Source organism: Schistocerca serialis, chromosome 5 (genome assembly GCF_023864345.2).
Source record: "Schistocerca serialis cubense isolate TAMUIC-IGC-003099 chromosome 5, iqSchSeri2.2, whole genome shotgun sequence".
Taxonomy (NCBI): Eukaryota; Metazoa; Arthropoda; class Insecta; order Orthoptera; family Acrididae; genus Schistocerca; species Schistocerca serialis.
The window spans coordinates 839,051,901-839,073,157 of NC_064642.1; the positions used below are offsets into that span (position 1 = coordinate 839,051,901).

The 21,257-nt window shown below is 39.2% G+C and overlaps 1 protein-coding gene across 4 annotated transcripts in view; it reads left to right on the forward strand.

Moving 5' to 3' along the window:
- LOC126480969 (molybdenum cofactor biosynthesis protein 1-like) overlaps positions 1-21,257 on the forward strand; it is a 343,445-nt gene that overhangs the window by 136,898 nt on the left and 185,290 nt on the right. For 3 of the 4 annotated variants that reach the window (XM_050104406.1, XM_050104403.1, XM_050104405.1), the window contains one exon: positions 4,076-4,161. The exons of the other annotated variant lie outside the window; for it this stretch is intronic. In XM_050104406.1, coding sequence (XP_049960363.1) covers positions 4,076-4,161 — 86 coding nt within the window. The remainder of the gene's footprint in view (positions 1-4,075; positions 4,162-21,257) is intronic. 4 annotated transcript variants of the gene reach the window in all.

Below are 21,257 nucleotides of genomic sequence, written 5' to 3' on the forward strand. Positions count from 1 at the left end.
TTAGACAATGGGACCAACAACTGACACTTTTAAATTGATGACTAGACTAAGACTTGGCGATAAGTTTGTTTCAGGACATGGTAAGGGGGGTGAGGGGTGGGAAGAATCAGCTCTCTCTTTGTGAGCATACCAGAAATCCTTTATCAACCGAAGGTAAAATAAGATATAAAAATACAGGGTCAAACAATTAATTTAAGTATCTTAAAAACCAAATGACTAATAAAATTGGAAGCTAAGAAAAGTAAGTTCATAGTAAGTAGGGTGAAACACAGGGGGCTGCAACATATTGCCATTGTTGTTTGACTTGTCTATCAAAGAAAAAAGAAATGGATCAAAACAAAATAAAAGTGAGAATGGAAATGTATCAGAAGCAAATAGGAATAAGCAAGGAACATATTCTTTAATTAAAAAAAAAAAAAAAAAAGACATGTGAGGCAGATGTTCCTACAATTTTATGTTCAAAGCACAGCAGCCTGTGAAAGCAAAATATTTATGACATTGAAAAAAGAAAATCAGTGAGTGAAAAGTGTGTGTAGGTGAATTGTGGTGAAAGACTGGATATTGGAACTTCTGTTATGCTGCCCAGTATTAGTTGACTTGGTAGTAAAGGAGCAAGTTTGCAAGGGCGGATAACTGTTTGGCTACATAAAATAGAGTGGGAGTATGGAAAAGCTAGTCCAAGATAGGATGAAAAAGATAACAGCAACTTAAAAAATGAACCCCATGAACCCCATTCCCATCTAGTGAATGCAGTGGTTGACAATATCTTGTGACATTCACCTATAAGGCTCAAACAATAATTGCTAAATAAAAATACAAAATGTTGACAAGACTGTATCTAAGCTGTCACTCTCTTTTGAAACAAGGGTGTTTAAACCAACAAACACGCAGGAAAGCAGGGACAACTCACACACTAGAGAAGGATGGGCAGTATCATTGAAGGAGTGAGCATGAACCGTGTGGAATATGTGTGGTACAAGTAAAAAAAAAAAAAAAAAAAAGTAATGATAGTAAAATTCCAATTCCGGGAGCGGAAAGACTTACCTTAGGGGGAAAAAGGACAGGTATACACTCGCACACACGCACATATCCATCCACACATACAGACACAAGCAGATATATATATGTCTGCTTGTGTCTTTATGTGTGGATGGGTATGTGCGTGTGTGCGAGTGTATACCTGTCCTTTTTTCCCCTTAAGGTAAGTCTTTCCACTCCCGGGATTGGAATGACTCCTTACCCTCTCCCTTAAAACCCACTTCCTTTCGTCTTCCCCTCTCCTTCCCTCTTTCCTGATGAGGCAACAGTTTGTTGCGAAAGCTTGAATTTTGTGTGTATGTTTGTGTTTGTTTGTGTGTCTATCGACCTGCCAGCGCTTTCGTTCGGTAAGTCACCTCATCTTTATTTTTATATATAGAAGTTTATTATTTTATTTACCGGTCTTGCAGTTTCCTTGATTTCTTGCAAAGTACAGTACAATGAAAACCTACCATATTGCATAACAAGTAGATGAGTATAAACTTCAGAATAGCATCATCGCCATTAAATGACCTATGTTTTCTTTACTAACAAGAGAAGGGACAGAAGCAATAAACACAAAATCAGAACTGCTTTTGCTTGATTACAGCAGGGACAATAATTTTTAACATCTACATTTACAACAGATCATATTTACAAAATGTTTTCGAAATTTGCTCTGTTTACTCAAATGAAAGTATTGCACTGCTCAATCATTCATTTACACTCAACCCCGACTGCTGCACATGCTGTGGGGTGTGTCATCTGGTTATGTCATATGTTCAGTGTTTCTCACCAATTTTTGGGGTATTTTGAAATGTACAAAAAGGAAAATGCAGAAAGTTATCACATTTTGCTGCACATTACCTGCGTCACAGAAAAATAATGTATACAAATCTTCTCAGATTTGCCACTGAATAACTTTGTCCAAGCCTCACAATATTTCACCAACACAACTGTTCATCATCTTCAGGTAGTGGTGGGTCCTGTCATCACTGCTGCAAGATGTGGCTGGTGATATTCGCACAGCAGAATTGAAATTTGTCAGGCTAGAAGCAGGAGTACGAATGTGTGGACAGGCACTCCCAGTTGGATGGAAATGCCATTCATAGTAGCCTTCTGCTTATGTGTTGTGGGCAATGACTGCACTTCTGGACACTCGTGTGGTTAAGAGCTGAATTAACTCTCTGCAAGGTACTGCATCAGGTCATACATCGGAGGATCTGGTTTCTACTGTTTTAATTTCATGGCAGTCAGTGCTGGATTCTGGGCAGTGCTTAGTCAAAATTCCATATTCCTGTTGGTAAGATTGCCCACCGTATGGATACATGCCTCATTCTTAAAAACACAGTCCTAGAGTGATGATGCTGAGGATACAATTTCAGTCCTCTTGGGAAACGTGTGGTGCCCTGTATTCAGGCAGTGCTCTGCTACCATTAATTTACTGGGTGGCATTTTTGTCAGCGCTGTTGAACACAGTGTTCTTGCACAATGTGAGGTGTCTGCCCTATATAAGGTTTCCCATAATGGCATCAGATCTTATATATGATCTGTGTTTTCTAAGGTCAAGATTGTCTTTAACTGAACACAAACAATTCCTTAGTTTTGCTGGTAGACGAAAAACACACTTGATTCTGTTTCTCTTAGCGATTCTTTTAATTTTGAAAACATGCCACTGAAATATGGCAAGAAAGCCATTTGCAGTGCTTGTCTAAGTATCTTCATTTACATCCCTACACTGAACTTGCTTTGCTCAGAACACATTGCAAATCTGTTTACAAGAATAAACATTCTGCTGGAACACTGTTCTTAGGTGTTACAGTTCACCAGGCAGACTGTCGGTATCTGAAATCACGTGTGCTCTATGTGCCAGGAAGTGTAAGACACTACCACATTGTGCAGGGTGACGGCAACTTTTGGACCTCAAATATAACTCTGCGTGTATCAGTTTGCAGTAGAGACTAAGCCCCAGTGCTATGTCAGCTTTTCTTCTAACCGTGACATCCAGGAATGGTAAGCTGCTATCTTTTTGTACTTCCACAGTGAACTGAATATTCAGCTGGAGCGAGTGCAAATGCTGCAGGGACATAGGTAGTGTCTGTATTATGTGGGCCACACCACAAATGTCTCTTCAGCATTCTGCCAGAAGGAGGAATGTTGGATATTTACTAAGGGAAATACAGGATCTCCCATGGGAACACTGTCCACTTGATTAAAGTAGTTGGTGTTACATAAGAAATAGGATGAGGTATGCACATGTTTAAACAGCATCACAATTTCTTTCTCAAACTTGCTGCTAATAACCTCTAATGAGGGCTGCAGGGGCACTTTTGTAAGTAATGATATAACATTTGAGCTAACTAAAAGATCTGAAAGTTCTAGTTTAAGCATCTTCAGGTATTCTATGAAATCCTCTGAATTCTAAATATGATGGTCATAGTCATCCACATGATAAATTTCAAAGCTGTCACGTGGAAATTGCCAGTTGCATCTTGCAGCAGTGATGGTGGAAATCACCACCACCTGAAGATGCCAAAACGTTGTGTCACTGAAATATTGAGGGAGGGACTTGCATAATGTTATCTGGTGGGGAACCCAAAGTGTTTTTGCAACAGATCTATTAGGCAAGCCTGAAAAGTCACATATACTCCAAGCAGTAAGTACCTGTTATAAAATGGTCACATTAGTGAGCTTGGCAATTAATTAAGAGTTTATCAATAAATTTGGCTTCATTTTGCAAGAAATTGTGCTGTGTTCCAGTACTCCCTCTTCAACAAAACTAATGTCAGTTTCTGCTCCACCTCTTCAGCCCGAGATCCTATGTATACTCTTGAGCATTTGTGTAAGATACCTGTTTATTTATAAAAATAAAAGTAACTTCTATCATGACTTTCCCATTCTTGTCCAGTGGGTTTGTTATCCTGCTGTTGCCTACTGCAGACTACAAGATTACTGTTGAAGATTTCTGCAAAGTTTTTCTTCCTTTTTAGTGTACCAACATTTCACTGTGTGGTAATTGCCTGGTACTGTTTAACGGGTGTTTTAACTGTTGTTTCAGAGATGCAATACGAACCAAATGCAGTGAGGATGACTTGCTTTCCATGATTGGGGCAGCAGTGAGAAGAAAGAAGAAACAACATGGAGGTAAGATACATTACAGCAAATGTAACTCTGTAGATAGAAAGAAAATTTCTGCTTAACAAGTCATAGCAAACATAAGAGCAAAATAGAATGAAAAGCAACAGTGATAGAACCTGTGTTTTTTGTGTAAACTTGAATTTAATTTTTTATTTAGTATTCATTCTGATTAATGCCCATTGGTCAACAGTATATTTCAGCCCTAGAATTTGGTTCTGCAAGGTCCACCAGATAACCATATATGGCTGTTGTAACTCCTTTATTGGACTTCAGAAGTTTTCCAGCAACAAATCTTTTTTTTTTTTCTTTCTTTCTTTCTTTTTTTTTCTTTTTTAAAAAAAAGCTAAAATGCAGAAAACATCATAAAGCAAACACTCACAGAAAAGCATCAGTGTCCTTGAAACAATGGAAACTCCAGTAGGAATATCAACAATGTTGGAAAAGACAGATTACTACTTACTGATTAAGGCTGTGGCTGAAAGCTTTATGTAAGTGTCTTTTAATTCTTCCCATCTGCAGCCTAAGGTATCTTCTTTATGGTAAGTAACAGTCTGTCTTTTCCTTCATTATTCATTAGTGTTCTTTTTTTTTATTGCTGTTTAGCAAGCATCGTGTGGTATATAAGGGATGTGAATAGCGTCAGATGTTGAATCATCACTCTGGAGGATATGAAGGTGCTGCATATTGGTGTGAGACAGCATTATCTGATGAGAGTTTGAAAGAAACCTCATTGTGGATGTCCATTTGGTCCCCTGGTTAAACCTTGCAACATCTGTATTTTTGGAGTATTTGGATCTGACAGTGGCCTGATGTTGGAAAGTAAGGGCTTACTCATCATCAATGTTCCAGTTGACTACATCAGACCACTACAAGGGAGCATCACTGTGTAGTGTACTGAGTACATTGTAACCTGTTCACGTCTGTGACTGCCATCTGAGAACAAGTACAGTAAACTCTTGTGCAGCTACACTTTTGGCTAGCTAGATTGACACTTGACAAGTTTCAATTTGCGTGCACCTGGAGCCAAGCATTTGCTGGTGTTTTTTGGCAATCTACTGCTAATCAGTGCACTGGTGCGTGTCAAAAGTCCAAGTATCGTCAATTCGTGCGTGTGTTGGTTGAAGCTCTAGTGCGTTTCTTATTCGTATTGCATGGTTTCATGCCACTGCCATCTATTGGAACTCCTTGGAAGTACAGTACATACAGTATTGTTCTATGGAGCGCAACGTAGGCCTGTCGAAACTGACAATTAGAGTGCGCCGCCTAACTCTTTCCACTTGTTGTCGGTACATCAAAGCTGAGTGTTTAACAGTGAACGTACAACACCCTGTTGTGTTGCCACGTGGGCTTGGGTAGAACAGAGGAAATGGCATAGATGTATCGAATGCTTTCATTTGATGGCTGCCACAGCCTGGTTTCAAAAATCAAAAGTTTGTCTAGTGCATCTCGAGTGTTGTCAAGTTGTGCATTTGTGTGTGTCTGATTTGAGGTTTTGTGCTCCCACTATGTGCCTTAAAGTGTCCAGAGATAAAAGGGGCCAAAAACCATAAAGGACTCAGTCGAGTGTCTGTAAAAAGAACACTGAACGTGACTAAGGGCACATAACATAAAATGAATGTGATCTTGTTGGAAAAAGAGCATCACACTTTGCAGAGAATTGATGCTGGTGAGCCACCCACAAAAGTTGCTGCAGAGTAGGAGTACAATTACTGATCGGAAGACAAATCGATCAGGAATTGAAAAATTTTTGTTCCATCCAAGCATTGGGCAGCGCAGTGAAATCTTGAAAAACAATGAGAAAAGGTGCACATCCTCAGTTAGAAGAGGCATTATTTTTGTGGCACGAATAAATAAGAGCCAAAGGTGTGTCAGTTTCAGGTCCTCTAATTTGTCAAAATGAGCTAATGAGCTGATAGAAGGAAAGAAGCAAGAATTCCTCGGAAGTAATGGCTGGCAGGTTCATTTCAAGAAGCAGCATGGCATCCATGAAATTGCCATCAGTGCCAAATCATTATCTGGGGATGAAGCTGCTATGCTGATTTTAAGAAGAAACTGCACACAATCATTGACAAAGGAGGTTATACTGACAATCAACTTTACAAATGTGATGAAACTGGGTTGAATTACAAAATGCTGCCAACGAAAACCCTTGCCTCTAAAGAAGAAGAAATGGCTTCCAGATACAAAAAAATCAAAGAAAGATTTACTGTCCTCGCTTGCAGTAATGCCACTGGCAATCATAAACTGTGTCTTACTTTAATTGGCAAATCCAAAACACCAAGAGCATTTAGACACCAACCAACCAGCTTTCCCACTGAGGTACACGAATCAGTCTTAAGGCATGTATGAACAGTGCCGTGCCATCTTCAGAGAGTGGTTCCAGGCAGAGTTTGTTTCAGCTGTAGTAAATTACATGGAAGGAAAAGGACTTCCTTGAAAAGCGCTACTTCTTGTGGACAATGCTCCTTCTCACCCAGGTGATCTGCAAGATGGGGATATCAAAGTTGTATTTCTTCCACAAAATGTCACATCTCTATGTCAACCGATGGACCAAGGTATTCTTGAGGCGATGGAAAAACATTACAGACACAAGATGCTGGAATACTTAATAGGTGTGATTGATGCTGCAGATGATTTTGTGGAAGCTCTTAAAAAAATTGATGTTTTAAGTGTCATTCATTGATTGCTGAAGCTTGGAATCTAATTCCTCCAGTTCCTCTTGTTAGGTCTTGGAAAAACTCTTAGATCGTAAGGCAACCTAAGTGGTGGGAAGGAGGAGACAACACCGAAACTCAAGCTGACATAATTTTGGTGAATTTACTGGAGAAGCTGGTTGTAAAGACACACACTTCGAAGACATTGAAGAGTGGATGGAAAATGGCATTTTTTCATGTGACTGAGGATGAAATCGTCCAAATTGTGACCGATCATAAAGCGTTAGAAGACTATGTTTCTGATGATGAATCAGAGAAAAATATTCCTCACACATTCTGTTACGAAGTGATCCAAACTGCCCTGGAGTACATCAGCCAACAGGAGGAGACGATTTATCCTGAAATAGTTTGATTTCAACGTTGGAGATGTATTGTTGCAGCAATAGTTTCTCAAGCAAAAAAAAAAAGAAAAAAAGGCATTCGTGACTTTGTTACCAAAAAATAAACTCTAATGAAGCATCCTAGAACTTCTATGTCCATAACTTAAAAAGTTTTTTTTTTTTTTTTTTTTTTTTTTTTTTTTTTACTTTTCTTGAAAGTTCCTCTGGACAGACTTTTCGTTCCTTTGAGTAATCTCTAGATTTCTTTCATAATTTTGTTCAGTAGTTTATTTTTTATTCAAAAGAGTAGGTAATAAAATTAAAACTCCTGTTTTTTCCTGCTGCCAAATAAGGGAGATTTTTTCTGTAAGAATGCAAAATAAACGAGCTTTGTTATACAGCATTTAAAAACTTTGAGTTTTCAATCATAGTTTGGTGCCTTTTTAACATGTCAACACAATTTTTTCAGTAAAAAAGTGTAGGGTTATTTGCAACCATATCAGTAATGTTTTACATACCCTACGCACGTTTTACGATCGTATTTCGCAATATTGACGCAATTTGGAGTGTTCACATGTGAAAACAGGGGGACTTTGATTTATCTGGAATTTTCGTTATTGGAACTGACCACCGTCCTGATCATTTCGGATAAACAGGAGTTCACTGTAATAGTCTCCTTGCAACATGCTGTGTCATACAGCTAGGAGCAGCCAGACTATGGAATTGCCGTCCTGCGCATAGGCTGCCATTAACACCCAAGCAAATGACTGCATGTGAAGTGGTGCCATGATCAAGAAGTACGGACTGCTAATGAATGGCGTCACATTATGTTCACTGATGAGTCCCAGTCCTGCACTGCTCCAAATGACTATCGTGGAGAAGTTTGACAGTTACCCGGGGAGATGGGGAGAGGTCCCATTCTTCCACATTTTGGGGGGGGGGTGGGTCACAAAGGAATCCCATGGTGTGGGGAGCCATTGGGTATGACTTCAGGTCACGGCTTGTAATGGCCGTGGGAACTCTGATGGTACAGCAGTGTGTAATAGTATTGTGGTGCTATTTTTCAACAGGCCGGTGCTTGTCCACATGTAGTATGTGTCTCTTTAAATTGTCTGTGTGATGTTGATATACTCCTGTGGCCAGCAAAATCCCCATATCTGTCCCTGATATAACATTATGGGACCAACATGGACGTCAACTCCATCCCACTGCCTGTATCCATGATTGCAATGTCCAGTTACAACAGTTGTGGATCACCTTTCTCAGGAGGGTATGCAGCAGCTTTACGACATCCTCCCGCACTGTCCAGGCCAGACAGGGTGCATTGCTGTATTGATAAGTGGGCTCAAACTGATAAGTTCTGTGTAAATTTGACTCTGTTTTGTTATCACTGAAATAACATCACATACCCTCTAAATTAGCTATGTTTCAATTTGTTTTCTCCCCACCTTCTGAGTGTCTCACTTTTTTTCAAGCAGTGTAATTTAAGACAGACATAAGAATATGAAAATGGGATGGCATATCACATTGCTATTCAACTATGCCCCTAAGAAAATTGTAAGATAATGGAGAAGAGCAGGTGCACTATTACACTGACTAGAACGTAAACTTAAAGATAGAATTATATTGTGTAACCTATACCGATGACATAATACTAATTGACAAAGACATCACTGATATGCTAAAGCAATTTGAAATATTAAGGGAGCAAGCTAGGAAAATTGGACTACTAATTTCACCTGGAGAAAAAATTCTTGGCTGATACCAAAATGGCACTGGGTGAACTTATATAGGCAATGACATAGTATTCGGTGTTAAATAGTTTAAATAATTTGGTGAAAAAGACCACTGAACATCATAATGAAAAGAAGGCCATAGAATCCAGACTTCAGAAAGTACAAACTGTCTCTCAGTTAACTAAAAGTATTTTTCCTGGAACTCTAAAATCTAACATTGTACAACAGTGATCAAATTAGAATTTCTTTATGCATGAGAGAGACTCTTTGTCCAGCACAAGACATGAAAACAGCAAACTGAATTAGAAGAATGTAAAATTGTAGTAAAAATCTTAGGTCCAAGAATAAAGGATGGGATACATCACACAGAACCCAGTGTGAAATCTCCAGGCAAATTCCTAAAAGCTCTTGTTACAATGTGTCTCCAAGGAATCCAACTTGTGGGACATACAGAAAGAATGTATCCAAACAGGCAGCTCATTGGATTCCCACATACTTGAAAAATAAGATCCTACTGATGAAAACAAACAGGAAGAGACCTTAAGAAATTGGAATCACCACATTTACAGTATTCTGATGTAGTGATGAGTCACACAGAGTGCAGTTTCGCAGTAGCTTCATCGATGCTTGTACTTGTGTATGTAGTATATGCAAGTGTGTACAGCGTCTCTTCTGGTGTACTCACGATATGCTAATTTAGTGGCCGAGCAGTAAACCGGATCCCTACTCGGTTCCAGTGTGCTGTGCTAATTATTCTTCTTCACTTGACATTTATGCTTGGAGCTGCAAGAGAGGCCATTTTCCAGATAATGCCACAAAAACAACAAATTCTCAGATATCAGTTTAACTTACACGCTTCAACATCATAGACAACATTTCACATTAATATGTTGCAGAACACTAGATTAGTGTTAAAATTGCCAGAGTAAACATTGTTCTCCATGTGACAGATTGTCAAAAGATGTCCAAAATCGATAAATTTTATATCTCTGCACAGAGAAGCAGCTGGTTGCTCATTGTCATCTGTGGTGCTAATCAAGGGGTCGAGCTCGTTGCTGGCACAGCGCCACCTCAGAGTAAGTGGCCCCTCATCCCAGCAGGTGTCGATGTTTAAACACCCGTATAGCTCCCAAGACTTACTGCGTCTGTGGATAACTCCATCTCTGCACAGAACTTCCCACATTTCCCACACAGTGGGCCCTCGTGTCTCTTACACACAATAAATCTTCAAACTTATTTCATTGGCTAAGTTAAATTTCGAGTGTGATGTGCTATTTCGTAAAAAATAGCAAACGGTAGACATGGATGTTATTGTGACTCTTTCCTAAGGCAACATTTGTGTATTACACTTGTAGAAGTGCACTGCAACATAAAACAGTAGACCGTAAGTTCAAACAATGGAAACTCCAGGTTGGAATATCAGCAGTGTAGGAAAAGATAGAGTGCTAATTACCATAAAGATGGCACGTTAAAATGCAGACAGGCACAGTTAAGACACTTACACATAAGCTTTTGGCCACAACCTTCATCAGAAAAAGAAATAGAAATACACACCATTCATTCACACAAGCAAGCACACTGTAGGGAAGCAGCCTACTCACGCTGTAGTAAATTCACATCAGTTTCCATTGAGTGTCAGCCAGTCTGCTGTAACTAGCTCTGACGTCATAAATGTTGCGCAATACCTTAAAAATCAAGCAAATGAACTAAAACTTTTCTAGCATGTCAGAAATAATATTAAATTAATGTGTGTTAAATATCAGTTCGATAACTTCAGCCATTTCCGAGATTTGGACGTTTTTCTGGAAAAATCATTGGCGCAACAGAACAGAGCTAGAGACTTCAAAATTTATATTTAGATTCATCTTTCATAATGATTTAATAAAAACAGTACTTTGGATTTCACATATTAAGATTTTAGTGGAAATTCATGATTTTCTGGTTTTCGTCTCAAAACTGAAGGAAGCGAGATAGATTAAGTAGGTTAATAAATAAGGCTAGGTTGTTTAGATTTAAATAGGTTGGAGGTCCGCTATGATTATGAAGATGTGTAAAGTTTCTTTTTAATACCTATAAAATTATAGCGATAGCGGATCTCAACAGGGCCAGTTCAGAGCTCATCTAGTGCGTGCAGGGCAATTAAATTAATTCTCTCGCCTAAAGTATTTAACTTAGCCACGTCAAAATTTTATTATCAATACTTACCTGCGTGCTGAATGCACGTTTAAATTAAGAGCTTCTTCGGCCATCAGCCAAAGAAGCTATAAATTATTATGTAACTTGAAGTGGTGCGTTACTAGCCCAGCGGCTAGTCGGGATAGCGGATTTGATCAGGCGTTCCCTCAGCCGTCCGCACCGCGGCTTTATATATAAGAACACTGCGCGAGGAAGCAAGGCCCCAGTTCTCTCCAGATGCTGAATGACACGCCATCTGTGTCGGTAGTCGCGTCGCATCAGTGTATCTGCTACAAACAGCCTCGGGTGCCGTATTAAGTTACTAGAGATACGCGGAACCATGAGAACATTTCATGTGAAGTGTTAATTCTGGAATGATTTTCATTAACTAGCTTCAGTTTGCGTATTGTCGTATTTTCACGTGCCGTCGCGGGACAGACATTCTACCAAATATTTAGCGTGGCGTTTGATGAAATATTTTCATCAAATTATGGCGAGCATTCTTTTAACATTTAATTCGGACATTTATAGTTGCATCAGCGCATTAGACTCTGAACTGCTCTGTTAGTTAGGTTGTAGGGATACTTGTGGTTTTTATTAGTGAATTTCAGAATATACTCAAATATTTTGGAAAACCGTTTTTGATTAGAAATCCCGGACAATCTCCTAATTCCTCAGAGCTATAAGCTGCAGCTATAAGAACATTCTCAGGCAAAGTGGGCACTAGGATATCTATTTACTGGCTCCAAGTTTTATTAAATCACTTTCTGGGGGTCACGGAGTAAATAGAGAGCCAGTGTTGAGAACGGCAAAAGACAGCAATAACAACATTCTAAAAGCTAGAAACTGATTCAACACGCAAGCATATATCCAGCAATCAGATTTTTTATTATTGTTACAAACTTATACATCCGCCGCCCCACATATGGTGCATCGGCCGGGAAACAACTAAGTGAAAGTGATTTTTAACTATTCGGATTCGCGAGTGAAATGCGACACGCAACTGAGTATAGAACAGTGAATGTGTTACGTGTGCATGTGGACGACGCAATTGGATTAACAACGCATCTGGATTGACGGAGCTGGCACTGAGTCTAGCGGTGCTGCCGGCATCGCGAGAAGCCAGTCTCGCCGCACCGCAGTCGTCCGCTGGAGCAGCCGACGCAGAGCCTGCAATTGCGGGCCACGCTAACACACAACAGCCGTCGGAGAGCCGTCTGCAGTTTAACGTGCCACGTCGCATCAGGAATCCTGGTACGCCGCGCCGGCAACGCCATACGTCGTGCAGAAGGAACTAAGTTAAGTGAAAAACTGTTAAAAATTTTACTAACCTGCACTAAAAGACTGTCGGCGATGGAACCGTCAAAAGAAACTGAGGTTAAACTTAAATCAGAACCTATGTCTGTTGAGGGAACTGTAAATCCAGACAACGGTTCGAGTGTAAATATGCATGAAAGTAGTAATGTTAAGGTGAAATATGAAGTATTGTCTCCTGGCAGTAGTGTGGGAAGGGCCAATGATTCAATAATAGAGACTCCTGTAGTAAAGCGGAAAGTAGAAATGATAAATTTAGTGGATGATAGTTTCTCTGATGAATTAAAAATGAAACAGTCATCAGAGATGGTAGAGTTTAAGAAGGAGAAGTTAGATATGACTAATCAATCAGAAGTTTCAGTTAGTTTTGATAATTCTGGTGTTGGAGCTAGTTTTTCGTCACCTGAGTGTGATAAAAAGCCAGCTCGTGAGCAACCCAAAGATGCTGGGGCTGTTGATTTAAATGTTATATTACAAGCAATAGCTGCCAGCAATGCTGAATTAAAGTCTGAAATGGTGGCCAGTCAAACAAATTTTAATAAACGGTTTGAGGCAATGGACAATAAATTAGAATCCAATAATGCTGAATTAAAGTATGAAATTGTGGCCAGCCAAACTAGTTTTAATAAACGATTGGAGGTAATGGACGATACCTTCAAGGCTGGTTGCAATAAGTTGAAAGAGGATCTTGACAGTTTGAATTGTAAAATTGATTGCAATCATGAGGATATTAAGAAAAAGGTTGCTCAACAGTTTTCTGAAATGTATAAAACAGTTAAATCCGAAGTTGCTGAGGTTCGCAAAGACTTCCAAATGGAAGATGCGAAGCTGGAGCACAAGTTAACAGAAAAGATCGAGGCAGAATCTGAACTGTGCTCAGATAGATTTAAAGATGTTAATATAAAAGTAAACATATGTCAAGCAGAAGTAGAAGCAATCAAAACTGACACTACTCATATTGTACAAAGAGTAGATAATGTTGAAATGAAAGTAGAAAATATCAGTACTAACATTGCTAACATTGAAAGTAAAGTAGCTTCAGTAACTTCTGGTAATGGTAGTGTACAACAAGTTGTAGCTGCAAACGCCGCTTTTATCGGGTGTCGGCAGTTCTTGCGGTTCGATCCAGATAAAAATATCCACCCGCTAGATTTCTGGAACGATTTTGAAGATGTGATTCCACCAACTTGGTCTGAGCGAGAGAAAATCTCATTTATTAGAAGCCATTTAGCAGGTGACGCCATGCGTTGGTCAGCTGATGTTATGTTGAAATGTAAAACTTTAGCGGAATTTAAAACAGCTTTTATTAATGAATATTGGTCTAGCAATAAGCAAAATGAAGTGTTGAGAGAATTTTGGAGTGGAAAACGCTTCAATGCAGGCAAGGAATCTATTAAAGAGTTTGTTAGGTCATGGATTTCACGTTTGTCACATTTGGCGGAAAAGCTAAAACCAGAAATGATTATACTAGGTCTGGAAGCCAAACTGCCATGGTACTGGCAAACTAGAATTATATCAGCCCCTAGAGACAATCTGGATCGTTTCATTGAATATTTGGAACGTGTAGAACGTGTTGCTGCCAATGAGGAGCAAGCACGTAATAACCGTAATGCCAATAATAATAATAGTAATTTTAGGAACGAGCAAAATGGCAATGTAAACATCAGAACAGTAGGTGTTCGTCATCCTAAGAGAGATAGGAATTGGGGAAATAATTATCAGAACCAACAATGGCGTCCAAGGGATAATAATTTTGTTCCAAACAGAAATATGCATGTAAACAACAGTACGGAAAGTAAGGCTATGCCAGCTAACTATAATGAAAATAAAGGAAACAGTAGTAGACCTAGGCAGGAAAACTAGTTCCCGTCTATGAGGACACTGGCGCTCACCAGGCGGTTACTTTTCCTAAGCCAGTAGTTAAGGGAATGGGTAAGACAGATCAGAATACTCAAACTGAACAGATGGATGAAATGTCGGTAGCACCTAAGGATACAACAGAAATATTAGATCACTCACAGTATTTGATAGATACCGTGTTAGAAACGCTTTCTAAGTGGGAAGAGAAAGAGAAGGCGCAGCAGTGTAACAGTAGGGATGAGCTACAAAATACTGAATTGACAGGTGAAGAAGCAGAAGAAATTCATGCTTATATTTACGATGAGGATGATGTGCTCTTATCTAAAGTGCCTGTGCAGGATGTTGATAATGTACTAATAGATTTAGGACAGGAGATAAGTAGGAATGTAGAGGGTAGGCTGTTTGGGGTCAATGAACCCAGTAGCTGTGACCAGTTGTCACTTGAGAAGGAAACCGACGATAATGGTGAAAGTGGTTTAGCTGTAACTAATGTTATGCCCGGTCTGGAGGCGCAGAATCGCTCAGACTATAGTAATTTGGGTCATGTTCAGCAAACTAAATGTAATGAAGTCGTGCGGTGTTTCGATTTAAAATTAATAGACAGACTGGAAAAGGCAGCTGAAAATGTAATTCAGGAAACCCCTACACACTGTGACCTAAATGTAATGAAGACAGATGTTGATCACTTTAGTTGGAGACAAATCCAAAAGGAACTACTAGATGAATGTGAGGAACCACCTGTACAACCTAGAATAAGCCACCCTATAATAATAGTGAATATGTTGGGTATCAATGTACGTTGTCTCTTAGACAGTGGAAGTGAGGTGAGTGCAATATCTCAGTCCTTCTTTGATGCATTACCTGGTAAAGACAAACTTACTGTAATGAGGGTATCAGGACTAAGAATAATTGGTGCTACTGGCAAGGTGTCAAAAACAGTAAAGCAAGAAGCTTTGCTACCCTTTAACATAAATGGTAATGTAATTGATCATCCATGTTTAATTGTAAACAATCTCAGTATTGAGGTTTTAATTGGCATAGATTTCTTGTCGAAATATCAGAGTGTTGTTGACTTTGAAAGAAGCCAGTTAAAAATGGTCTTGCCAATAACCGGAGTAATTATAGTACCTTTTAGTGATAAACATGTAGTAACTGATCATGAAACTTGGGAGCTGCCTATACGAGTTCTGAAAAACAGGAGGTATTGGGACGAGGATGTTAATCTTAATAACAATAAGTTGAACACAGAAGAAGAAGAAGAAGCAATTATTTTAGACAAAATAGAAGCTAAATTGCAGGAAATCGATAGGATTTCAGGCAATCAAAAGGAAGAACTGAGACAGGTTCTAAAAAGGCATCATAAAGTATTTTCAGATCGACCTGGCAGATTCATAGGTAGCCAATGAATGCTGTAGGGAGGAGGTTGTTCTGTAACCTCTACACAGTGTGGCAGCTGTGCAGTCCCAGCTGTGTGAGATCTTCTTTCCCTTTCAGGTCTCACTCATTCTTCCTCTTTCCTATCCACTAAAATTTTCGACCTTTTCTTTCCAGACATGAAAATTTTCTGTCATGGCTATCAAGCCATGAGTTATGCAACCATTCTATCTACCGATTAGTGAAGAAAAATACCTAATGTGACAAACCTAATAGTGACAAACAATAGGGAAGTATGACGTAATTAAGATACAAATGTATTTGAGTAACAATTATGTATAGTACCCTGGTAATATAGTAACTACAAAGTGTTGTTTTATTGGAAATGGTCCACCAACAGTAATTTAAAAAGATGTATGAATTCATGTACAAGCAGGATCTGAAGTGTCAATGAGACCTAGTGTATGCTTTAGAGCTGACTAATAAATAGTAAAAGAGATTGCTTAGTGGTATGAAATATATGCAGATAAGTTGTAAGGATAAACTCACCTTGTGTAGCAAGGAAAGGCAGTATAATAGAATTGAACAGTGTTTGTGGTTGAGACGTGAAGGACACGTCCCTGAAGTATTTATAAGGTTGGAGCTGGCCATTATTTTAGTGTAGTGTGTGACAGGATACACCTACATGTATTGAGGTTATGAGTTGGAGGCGTGAATGCGACCATAGGTACCCTTATGTTAAATGAGACAGAGCAGCTCATGGTGTCCTATAGGTTTAAGGAATATAGCATTACGCTCGTCCATAATTATTTGATGCAGTTTAGTGGTAGGTCTGAAAGAGACTACCTGTGGTTTCAGCGTCCGATTGAGTGGAAATGGATTGCCACGTGAGCAAACTAATCAGCTGCAATACACTATGAATATGAAATAAATGTGCTATCCTATGCTTTAAATATTAATAGAGTGAGTGTTAAATAAGTACATACACTAGCAAAATAAATAAATAACATACTGACAGACGTGAAACATTATTTTAGCTCAGCATAAATACACTTCAAAGTAAGTAAGTACCTAATTGCAGATGTGGAACTGACAACAGCAGAGGACCAATAAGTGGATTTTGTAGTCAACTAAACGTAGTGTGTTTTGAACACTCAAAACTGTACTATTACCAAAAGTTACTCACATGTACAAAGAAGCTGAGAAAACAACCACTAATCATACTCATACTATCTCTAAGAATAAAGTAATCAAAGATGAGTCAGTTAAGTGCTTAAAATGCAAATGTATCAAGGATGTACCGAGCATTGGTTCAGTGTTCCGGCCCAGAAATAATAAATTCAGATTAAATATGATTCATCACTGTATGCCTTGAGCATAGATTTTCTCTAGTACATGACTAAAGGCGTTTTGAGCCATTTGTTTAACGATTTTATGACAGTTAAGTAACCACGAGAGTAAAATTGAAAAGGTTCTGTTAACTTTGTTCCAGAAAAATGTTGAAGGATAAAATGTATATATCCCCATTTCATTGTGACCCACCCACAGATATTAAGTGAACAGAGTCTGAGGCACTCTTTTTGTTTGTTCTACAGGACAAACCAGATAATGGCAGCCTGGTAGCTGCGTGAAAGCGTGGAGTGACTTGGACACAACTCACAGTGACCCCTCCCCTTTCCCCATGTAATTTAGAGAGAACGTGAAGGACGCACACCATAGCAACTTCCCCTCCTCTACCCTTGTGAATGGAAGTGTAGGACGCCAGCCAAAGCGGCTACAACCACGTGTGTAAAAATTATTTGTGAACTTTTTCTTTCAGGTTTAAAAAAGACTGCTAAGAGATAATCATCTGTTTATGTGTCATGTTATTTTCTTTGAATTTGTGTATGTAAAGATGTATTTAATGTATTTAATGGATCTAAGATTTTCATAATTTTTCAATTTGTATGTGTTTGTTTGTCTAAGGCAATATGTATGCCAAAATATTTCATGACTTTGCTTTAAAAATTTGAGTAATGACATTGTTTAAAAGGCAGTGAACATGCCTACAATTTAAATAATTAATTTAGGTAATCAGTTTTCTTTAATGTTTCTACAGGTTTATATTTCAATTTTGAATTTTCATGGGGAGTTAAACTGTACTCTTGCTTCCCTTTTTGTAATTAAATTTTTTTTCATTCATTAACATTCATAAGCAAAAAATTTAAGTAGAGGGTGATGTAGGGAAGCAGCCTACTCACGCTGTAGTAAATTCACATCAGTTTCCATTGAGTGTCAGCCAGTCTGCTGTAACTAGCTCTGACGTCATAAATGTTGCGCAATACCTTAAAAATCAAGCAAATGAACTAAAACTTTTCTAGCATGTCAGAAATAATATTAAATTAATGTGTGTTAAATATCAGTTCGATAACTTCAGCCATTTCCGAGATTTGGACGTTTTTCTGGAAAAATCATTAGCGCAACAGAACAGAGCTAGAGACTTCAAAATTTATATTTAGATTCATCTTTCATAATGATTTAATAAAAACAGTACTTTGGATTTCACATATTAAGATTTTAGTGGAAATTCATGATTTTCTGGTTTTCGTCTCAAAACTGAAGGAAGCGAGATAGATTAAGTAGGTTAATAAATAAGGCTAGGTTGTTTAGATTTAAATAGGTTGGAGGTCCGCTATGATTATGAAGATGTGTAAAGTTTCTTTTTAATACCTATAAAATTATAGCGATAGCGGATCTCAACAGGGCCAGTTCAGAGCTCATCTAGTGCGTGCAGGGCAATTAAATTAATTCTCTCGCCTAAAGTATTTAACTTAGCCACGTCAAAATTTTATTATCAATACTTACCTGCGTGCTGAATGCACCTTTAAATTAAGAGCTTCTTCGGCCATCAGCCAAAGAAGCTATAAATTATTATGTAACTTGAAGTGGTGCGTTACTAGCCCAGCAGCTAGTCGGGATAGCGGATTTGATCAGGCGTTCCCTCAGCCGTCCGCACCGCGGATTTATATATAAGAACACTGCGCGAGGAAGCAAGGCCCCAGTTCTCTCCAGACGCTGAATGACACGCCATCTGTGTCGGTAGTCGCAAGCATATATCCAGCAATCAGATTTTTTATTATTGTTACAAACTTATACATCCGCCGCCCCACAACACCTCACACACACATGACCGCCAACTCCGACAGCTCAGACCAGAATGCTAGTCTGTAAGTTTGCTACACAATAAAATAATTATTCTGAGCTACAAGAAAAATGGATTCAAAGAACTAAACAGCTTGAAGAAAAAAAAGGGAAGCTCCCTGAAGCAACGTAGTTTCACGAGTGTGCATACCAGTGGTAAATTATGAGAGTCGCAACTCTCTGAAATGGATACAAAGGCCACCAGATTGCATTAGCTTTGTTTGTGTCTCGGATTGTTACCAAGAATGGTAGGAGCTATAAGAGATGTGAAGAGTGTAAGATGTTGAGTGATCCCTGTGAAAGACACAGATGCCCTGTACTTCTGTGAGTCAGCATTATCAGCACGCAACAAAATTTGAAGGGGCCTAATTGGGTGTCTCCATTTGCCAGGCTGATTGAATTATGCAATATGCAGATTTGTGAGTCATTCAGATGTGGTAGTGGCCCCATGTTGGACTGCTTGGGAACGTAAGGGTGGTGTGCTTGTCAGCAAGCTTCCGGTTTACCGTGTCTGACGAGCCCATGGGAGAATTGCTGTAATGTACGCCGAGCACATAGTAACCCTTTCACACCTGCACCTGTCATGTGACCAGCAGTGAGACATTCTGCAAGACCCGCGATGACAGTTGTCAGTGAGTATGACAACGACATAGGGAGAGGGCGTGTGGGGCAGCATCGGATATGACTTCAGGTCACTCTGACAGCACAGCAGTATGTCATGGACATCCTACATCCTCATTTGCTACCTCCATGTCCAACGGAGTTACAAGAGACAGACCAGTGAAAACATATCCAGTTGTTGACTCACAAAATGGTTTTGAGCTGTGACGCATATAGTCTTAAGTGAATCATTCATACAAAAAGAAAAGAAGAAGAAGCTAAAGTCAGAATGTGAAAAAATTGGAGAATGGAATAGATATTTGAAGACTTCACACTTGAAACTCCCAGTTTTCCTATTGTGAAAGTGCCTTTGTGACCATATGCATTTCACTGACAATAAACTTTTTTTTCCCCCTGGGTCTTGGCTCCATATTTTTTCATCCAGTTGAGTCAGAATACTTGCATTGTATTTGTGAGGTATTGTTTCAGTCTTGCAAGCTAATCTAAAATAGAAATCCCTTTTGCATCCTAGAAAACAATGACCACTCTTTCTCTCCGATTAAGTCACCTTGGCTATTTTTGTGCAACTGCTGTTTCATTTCATCCACGGGAACAGATTGGTGCATAGAATCAGTTGTGTGTCAGATTGTCCCAAATTGTTTTTCACATTAGGTTGTAGTCAGGCTTCAACAGACATGCCACTCACTTTCTGGTATGGCCACGGCATCAAATGTTTTGCACATCTTTTTAATTACTGATCTTGCAATATCACACTGTGTTCTTTCTCAGCATTTTCATATTTGATTGTAATTCTAGGAAGTTGTTCATGAGTCATCTTACAGAGACATATGCTACATATGAATTCAGCCACCCATTCCTTAACTGTTGACTATGAAGGAACTCCCCCCATGAACCATGGACCTTGCCATTGGTGAGGAGGCTTGCGTGCCTCAGCGAGACAGATGGCCGTACCGTAGGTGCAACCACAACGGAGGGGTATCTGTTGAGAGGCCAGACAAACATGTGGTTCCTGAAGAGGGGCAGCAGCCTTTTCAGTAGTTGCAGGGGCAACAGTCTGGATGATTGACTGATCTGGCCTTGTAACATTAACCAAAACGGCCTTGCTGTGCTGGTACTGTGAACGGCTGAAAGCAAGGGGAAACTACAGCCGTAATTTTTCCCGAGTACATGCAGCTCTACAACTTGACTAGAAGAAGAGATCGGTTGGTAGGACATGTTTTGAGGCATCAAGGGATCACAAATTTAGCATTGGAGGGCAGCGTGGAGGGTAAAAATCGTAGAGGGAGTCCAAGAGATGAATACACTAAGCAGATTCAGAAGGATGTAGGTTGCAGTAGGTACTGGGAGATGAAGAAGCTTGCACAGGATAGAGTAGCATGGAGAGCTGCATCAAACCAGTCTCAGGACTGGAGACCACAACAACAACAACATGAAGGAACTGACTCCTAATAAGTAAGATGATGCCTGTAGAAAAGTACAACAAAACAGTAATCTCAAAAAAGGACAGGATAGACAGTACATTCTGTAGGACATATTAAAAGTGATTGGTAAAAGAGACTTGGTGTGTTAAATGCAGCTTTTGGTTACATGATAATTGAATTGGATAGATAAACAATCTACTTGCTAAGTGGCGGCAGAACACACACATAAAAGAAGATTATAATTAGGCAAGCTTTCAGAGCCAGTAGCTCATTCTTCAGGCAGAAGGGTTGAAGTGGAAGGAAGAGGGGTGAAGGATAGGTCTAGGAAAAATTGTAGATTTTGAGAAAGTTACCCAGAACTGCAGATCAGGGGAGACTTTCCAGATG